The sequence below is a fragment of the Aedes aegypti genome, unplaced genomic scaffold (genome assembly GCF_002204515.2).
Source record: "Aedes aegypti strain LVP_AGWG unplaced genomic scaffold, AaegL5.0 Primary Assembly AGWG_AaegL5_hic_scaff_275_PBJ_arrow, whole genome shotgun sequence".
NCBI lineage: Eukaryota > Metazoa > Arthropoda > Insecta > Diptera > Culicidae > Aedes > Aedes aegypti.
The window spans coordinates 26,864-34,944 of record NW_018735933.1 but is presented as its reverse complement, the minus strand read 5'-3'; the positions used below and the strand labels follow the sequence as shown (position 1 = coordinate 34,944).

The following is an 8,081-nucleotide window of genomic DNA, read 5'->3' as shown; positions in this document are numbered from 1 at the left end:
AGTCGTTCTCCCCTTTTTTTCTGTGTAATTAACACACTCGAGACGTACATGCGTAATAGACCGTTGAATGAGTTCAATTTAAGCCTAAACCCCATTACCAGATAGCCGGCTAAGGTGGTAGTGTCTAGCTTTGCTAGAAGTGCGATAATTTTGAAAAAGAATTTTGACTAGGGTCCCCTATAGTCGCACTAGTGGCTTTTCACGGCCGTTTTGATATAAATCTTTTCAAAACATTTTTTGACATGAAGGTCAGGACCTATTTATCTAAGTATCATTGATTTACATCTTGATTTTGCTCAAAAAATGATCGAAAAAAATATTTTTGCTTAAAATTTGAGCTCCCTTGCGCCTATAGTAAACCTATTGTTCCTATAGTAGCACTACTGAGAGAAACTATTTTTTATTATACGAAATAATTGATGAATTAATAACTTTTTTTACATCAAACGAAAGCTTAAGATCCACACTTTTGACACTACGGTTTTGATAAGTATTTTGCCGAGGCCGTGATGCTAGTGCTACTATAGGAACAGAAATTAGAAATAGTGCTACTATAGGCACATGTATTCCTATAGTGGCACACGCGATAATAAATACAAACATTTGAGTTTTCGTAGGTTTTCTATTTTTTCCACAAACAAAACCAGATAAAAAGCTATCAGATGATGTAAAAATTATGACGCTAGCTTTTTTTTTCGATTTTATACGAATTTTTGTTCTTAGCTATGCGGCTATTGGTACATCGACCCTAATGGTTTATCGTAGACAAGTTCTCGAAACGTACAGATTCCTAGATTACAATCATTCAACCAAATTCAGCCTTGAAACGCACAAAACTTCATCAGAACCGGAATTGAAGTCAACTCCCCACTCAAACACACCATGTAGCCTTGTTCTCATCCTTCTCCTTCTTAAGTCATGTGCAGATCACCCCTCAAAATCCGCATGAAAGTCTTCTTGAACTGCTGGTTGGCAAGCGCGTAGCAGAAGGGGTTCATCGGGCTGTTGGCGTAGCACAGAAAGTACGAAAACATGAACAGGTGCTCGTTGATGCAGGGTGGGTTCCGGCAGAATCCGACGACCAGTGCCAGCACGTGGTACGGAGTCCAGCAGGCTACGAACGCTCCCAGTATGAACGATATCGTCCGGAACGCTTTGCGGGCTCGGTTCTCCGATTTGGACTTTTGCCGGCCGACTCCGAGCGTTCCGGACTTTTTGTTGCCTTTCAGTCTTTTTCCAATCGAGCGGATAAAGTCCCGCTTGCTGGAGGTCTGCCGTTCCAGGCAGGGATTAATGGTGATCGTTGCTCCGCTGGGAGTGTTGTTTGTGGTGGAGGAAGAAACTTGCGTTTGCACGGTTGTGGTGCTGGGTAGAGCGTTGGTTTGAGGTGGTGGCGAAGTCACCGCTGGAGCTGCCGTACTGCTGCTGGTCGTTGTCGACGTGGCTGCCGTGGATTGGTCAACCACTGCCAAGGACATTGAAGGTTTTGGATTTGAAGGTGTGCTTGAAACCGGCGTAGAATTGTTCGATTGCAGTCTCGAATTAAGGCTCGGGCTGTCCATCTGCGAGGGTTGCGGTAAGGCTTGATCTACAGTTGAGTGGTTCGTGTAGGAGTTGTTCAGCACGGTGACCGGTTTGTCCGGGTTCTGAGAGACTACTGTGACTGTTGTACTAAACTTGTTGATGGGCTGTATCGAGTTCTGTTGACTCGTTGGGGAGAGAGGACCTACGTCGATTGTGCGCAACAGAACGGTTGGTGGCGGTTGCTGAGACTGCGCCGTTGCTCGGATGAGCGCTTTCTGGAGAAGCGAGGGGTTCGCTATGCTTTGTGCTGCGGAGTGTGCTGGTGAGCGAGGTTGTACGATGGCGAATGCTGATGGAGGGCTCTCGTACTGCGGAGAGGGAACCACAACAGAACTTTCGTCCATAAATCGGAGATCGGCACCATCCATGCTGACCATGGCGTCGTACGTGACGGTCGAGTCTCCTTGGCTTATTATACTATGAGGCCTGTCTGACTTGGACGGTGGACTTTCGGAAGTTCGTGGGCTTCCTTGAAAACCATAAGGTGGTGTCAGGATTGTGTGGGAAATCTCCGGAGCTCGCTCTGATTTGGAAACCACCACCGGTTCGATGTCCACCGGCGAAATGGGCGACTGCACTGGAGTCGGCTTCAGTGGGGAGACCTGAGGTTTCCCATCGGTATTGTCAGAGTCCATTATGCTTGATTCGGTTATTTTGGGCAGTCCTTCGTTCTTTGCTGGATTGCTTGGAGATCGCTTTGGCTTGGCTTGTTCACTGGTAGGAGTTGTCGTTGTTTTCACTGCCCCATTGTTGTACCGATTCGACAGAACAGTCGCTGAAGCTCCCACCAGCAATCCGGCCAAAGAAGTTCGCTTCTTAGCAACTCGCGCTTCCTCTTGCTGCTGTTTAGTATTCGCTGAGCTTTCGTCATCCGAATCGAACGCAGGACTACTGGATCGCTCGCTCTTGTCACCTTCTTTCTCCTCCTTACTCTTCCTCTGTTCGTCCACTTTTCTCGTCTTTCGGCTTGGCATTGAGCTTTTCCTGCTCGAACCTGCCTCCTCTTTCTGCATTTGGTTTGAAGCCAACGCCAAAGTCGTAGGATGCATCATATTCGAGGCTGGAGTGGTCGGCAGTGGCAATGGTTTATCCTGACTTAGTAAAGTACTTTGCGTTTTAGATATTCTATACCCGCTGCTTGACCTGTCAACCCAGTCATCGCATTCCCCAAAGCAACCATTGATTGCATCTTCCGCTGCTTGGCTTCGCTTTTCTTCTGCATGTCGTATGCCGTTTTGTAAATCCCGCCATACAAGACAAACAGCACCACCAACGTCGTCCAGTAGTATCCAATAATCAAAGCCGTATTGAAAACAGGATCCTTCAGAAACTGCACCGTACATTCGCCGGGAGCCAGATCCCGGTATCCGACAAAGTGTTCCCATCCGAAAATCGAGATGAAAAACAGCAGAGCTGGAATGATCCACGTTATCGTCACCATCCAGATGACCTTGTTCTTCGTCCGCCAACTTCGATACTTGGCCGCAATCTTCACCGAGCAAAACCGATCAATCGTTATCAAAGCACCGTGTACTGCGACACCAAACAGACGGTGTAATCCACCGACAGCCACAAATCGCACAGCAGCGGGCCCAGATCCCAGTAGCCCATGAGAACGTACACCGTGTAGAATGGCATCGAAACGGTTCCTGTTGATGAAAGGAAAATGCAAGTTTTTTACACTGAAAAAAAAAACTCAACGCACAACTCACCTATCAGCATATCGGTGGCTGCGAGTGAAGCGATGAAGTAGTTACTTGGCTGCCGGATACTTCGGTTCCACGATGAACGCCAACAGCACCAGAATGTTGCCACCTATGGTGAGTATTATGCAAAATCGCCAGACATATCGCTATCAGAACCGTCTGCCACAGTTCGAAAGGGGGCAGCACCGGTCCGATGCCGTCCCCCATGTCCATCTCGCCTCCGCCCAGCAACGACCCATTGACGACGAAGCCGCCGTCCAGCGAGCTGCCATTTGGCAGAACCGTTGCCATTGTTCCACTCCAGAAGGCTCCCATTACTGCTGGCTCGCGAAACCAGTTGCCGTTACTCGAGGAGATTATCAAAGTCCGCGCCTCCACCGGAGGTTCCGTCGCGCCGCTGCCACTTGATGCTTTCTCGTACAACCGGTGGTACGAGGAATGCCGAGCAAGTTTTGAACATTCCGGAAAATTTAGTAGATTTAATCTTTTGTAGAGTTGCTTTGCAAAACTTTTCCTGTTTTCTCTTCAGCTTCCTGCGAGGGGGGGTGTCGTTTGTCCGTGAGTGACAATTGCCGGGAACATGGAATGAGAGGCAGAGAAAATGGGATATCTTGATTTAGTGGTGCGTTTCTGTTTTGGATGAGATTGTGAATCGATTGAGGGAAACGATGGTTAAGTAGGGGAAATGAATTGTTCAATTATAGTCGGTAACCTGTTTTGTAGCATTATTTTGTGCGACAAAACACCTAAAACTTATCACAGTTCAAATATAGTAGTTTGTTACGGCTATAGCGGTCATGCAACATAAATAGTTAAGGGAGTTTATAGAAGATTTTTGCAAATGATGACATGAGTAGGTGAGCAAGCCATTTTAAATTCAGTAAGCAAAGAAGCGTCTTGTAACTTTGCCTAACTTCTCTACTGGAGAAGGGTTGGCTCAAAGCTTTAAGCTTTGATAACAACACATGCTATGTATGTTAAAATATAGTTATGCATAAAATTAACGTAAATTATATTTTTCATATTTTTTTCCAGGCACGTTGCATGAAGCATAACCACTATGTATTAATGTTTCAAAATTTGAACACGTACTGGCTTATTCAAATGAATTCCATCAGACTCTGTGTTTAATGATAATCTAAAAACTCTTTGGAGGGATTCTGGATCTTTCATGGACTTTCGGATCTACAAGCGTTTGTATATGGTTTGAATGGCATGCTTCGAGGTGAATAAGTTGAACGATTGTATGAGGCATTCCCAGAACCTTTTTGAGAATATTTTTCAAGATTCACAAGCTTAACCAACACAGCTAAAACATGTTGTAAATTTCAGTTTATTTTCATGCACATATAGTACATTCAAGCATCTTTAGTTGAAAATGAAACGTTGATACTGTAACAATAGATGAATTTTATTTACTTTTTACTATACTCTTCTGTTTACGCTTCATTGAAATTTAAATATTTTTATCTGTGAGTAATTTCATTGTTGTCAACTAGTTAATTAACTATTTATTTAAGTACCACTGATACACAGCTTGAATTTTGTTAAAATTTGTGCTCCTTTGAGCCTATAGTAAACCTATTGTTCCTATAGTAGCATTACTGAGAGAAATTTTTTTATTATATCGAAATTATTGATAAATTAAAGAACTTTTTATACATCAAACGAAAGCTTTTGAGCCACACTTTAAAGGAAAAACATAAAAGTTTTGTAAAAACACGGTTTTCATTTGTATGTTGCTTACGCCGTGAAGCTAGGTCTACTATAGGAACAGAAATTAGAAATAGTGCAACTATAGGCACATTTATACCTTCAGTGGCACAAGCGATAATAAATACAAACATATGAGTTTTCGTAGTTTTCATATTTTTCCTTACAAAACCAAGATAAAAAGCTTTCAGATGATGTAAAAATAATGACGCGAGCGTTATTTTTCGATTTTATATGAATATTTGTTCTTAGCTATGCGGCTATTGGTGCATCGACCCTATCCAAAAAACTTATCAATGTTACCTTGGATTAAGGTACATAGAAAATGGAAGTAAAAAAACAATGTTTATATTAACAAAATCATGAAGTCTTTAAGTTAAAATAAAACTTGAAACCAATAAAAAATATATCTCGATTTTGTCAACCCTAAATGCAGCATTGGGGCTGACAAAATCGGGACGCTACTGTTTTATTTTTCATGTAAAAAAACATTTTTGTAAAATTTATATATATCTTGAAAGCCAAATCTATAGCTTTAATTTCGTCTAGGAAAACTGAAAATAGGTCAAGCGTTTTCAAATGTTATAATTAAAAAAAAAAAAAAAAATTAGTCTAAACCGCATTTTTTCTGGTCACCCTGTTTCGGAAATGGACACCCTAATAAAAAAATCCAAAAACACGTGTATCCTTATTTCGGACAAGGGAACAAAATAGCAAATTTTCACGGGAGATCGATTTTTCATGGAATGGCTCTATACGTATACTCCGTGCATAAGTTTGGGTTCACATCCTAAAAAACATACAAAAGTGTTCTGTCCATATCTCTGTGATTACTCGTCCAATTGAAACTCTCTAAGTCGCATTCGAAAGGCAAAGAGTTATTCTCACTTCGTATGTTTTTTTTTTCCAAAAACATTCTTTGAACTTTGTATACTAAGTTTTTACTTGAAGCTGTGACATTTTTCAAAAAAACACACTGAAAATCATATCTAATTTCCTCAGCAGGTCGACCAAAAGTATCATTAGAATCGTAATCTTATATTCTTTGAAGAGACCCCACGAAATTTTGGCGGAAAAATCTGAAAAGTATTCAAAATCAAGAAACTTACTTCGCGTACCTGCAGGTATAAAATAGACCCTTATTTGTGGTCCCTAGCCTCTTGTCCAGTAACTCCTATTCCTACCTCCCGTGGTGCCGCCTGGGGTACGAGTAACCGTAGGGAAGATCGGCTAACCAACCCTGGTAAGACCTTGGTCGTATGCTGAAAGGGAAGGGGAGCTCCTCTCTTCTGAGGGTGTAGCTTATCAGAGCGTCTGTTCTCCATGTCAGGGGCGGCTGATCATCGTCCTAGTGCCAGCGTGGGACTCTAAACAGTGCTGTGCACGATGATACTCCAGCGAGACAGGGGGTTGGTGCAGGCCTTACAAGCCAGCCGTAACCCTTTGGTTCTGTTGAGCAGATGCGTGATAACACAGGAAATCAAACCAGCTTGTTCGGTAATTCAAAACGTATTAAATGTATTTTTCTCTCCTCCTTCTTAAAAACTGTCAACTAACTAAACAAATGCCTACTTGATCTTGCACATGATAATATACTTCAAACAGGTTCAAACTCAAGTTTTGGGTGTATTTTTTTCCGTGTTTCTTCTGAAATGTCAGGTAGGAACAAACCCAGTGCGAAAAAGTTTAACCCCTCTCGCATTTTTTTGTCGACTAAGTGAACGTCAAACATGATCAAAAGCGACAAGATTAAAAGTTGGACTCATTTTTTAAATTTAAGATTTTATTTGATATAACCGTTATTATAGCGGAAAAAATTTGCTAAAGCAGTATCGTGTTATTAAAAAAACAGATATCGACAATTTTAGGACCATACTGGACACCAAAACCTCCCAAAGAAAGTGATAGAACTGAAAACGTTACTTGAGATGCTTCGTCATTGCCAAATACTATTAAAGAGATTTCACACTTGATTCATTTTTGGCGTAGTCTCCCCTACATCCATCACTTTGTGATTTACTTCCCCGGGAATGAAATCCACTGTCAAATCAATCCCCAGCCCGAGGAGCAGTGCATCGTCATCACCGTCAATTTTGTAACGTTCAATTTGTTCCACTTCCCCGAACCCCTTGTGAATGTTAAAACGTTTCCGCTAGCGTTGGCCCAGAGATGGTTGTTTTCCCCGCCCGAAATGCATATCACATTGGGGACACAGTTTGAAAAATGCACTCGCGCAACAATCACATCAGAAGCGCGCCATTGGCCTCGGTAAATCATATTTTTCATCGAATGCACTTCGCTGAAAGCAAACATCTTCTTCTTCTTCTTTCTGGCGTTACGTCCGACTGGGACAAGCCTGCTTCTCAGCTTAGTGTTCTTATGAGCACTTCCACAGTTATTAACTGAGAGCTTACTATGCCAATGACCATTTTTTGCATGCGTATATCGTGTGGCGGGTACGAAAGATACTCTATGCCCTGGGAAGTCGAGAAAATTTCCAACCCGAAAAGATCCTCGACTGGTGGGATTCGAACCCACGACCCTCAGCTTGGTCCTGCTGAATAGCTGCGCGTTTACCGCTACGGCTATCTGGGCCCCATAAGTAAACATATTTCCTCCAAATAGATCACAGGTCGATGGATGGATGGCTAGGGTGGTTGAAATTGGAAGAACAAAATGAAAATTCTTCTGCTCATTTCCATTTTAAAATCCTTGTGATACTTGTCTCAAATAAGTTCCGTCAAATTTTCATGACGGAGTTTGTGGTCTAATGGCATTTTTATCGTTAACATTGGAAGGAAGCTATGGAAGATTTATTTTTAAACTACATTCGATTTGAACCTCCCTAATCGATGGCTCTTGTGTGTGAATCAGGATTGCCTTAGAAGAGCGGACAGATTTGGGTCGTTTCTTACCGCGCTAGGTTCAATCCGATCAGCTTCCAAACGTGGCACAGCCAGAGCGTGTTGTAAAATATAGATTAAGGCGATCTGAACACACTCGCTCTCGACCCACATCGACTCACTGTACAGCAGGGGTTGGAGCACAGATGTCGTCTAGGGTTATAAATATCAACCG

General features: G+C 42.5%; 1 protein-coding gene across 1 annotated transcript; it reads right to left on the bottom strand.

The window, feature by feature from the left end:
- Positions 1-890: 890 nt before the first annotated feature.
- On the bottom strand, positions 891-3,537 carry LOC5569690 (probable muscarinic acetylcholine receptor gar-2). The gene is given in 6 exon segments (XM_021856810.1): positions 891-2,710; positions 2,713-3,108; positions 3,111-3,233; positions 3,297-3,360; positions 3,362-3,418; positions 3,420-3,537. Coding segments are annotated over 6 exon segments (2,523 nt in total). The 5' UTR covers positions 3,504-3,537; the 3' UTR covers positions 891-911.
- Positions 3,538-8,081: the final 4,544 nt, after the last annotated feature.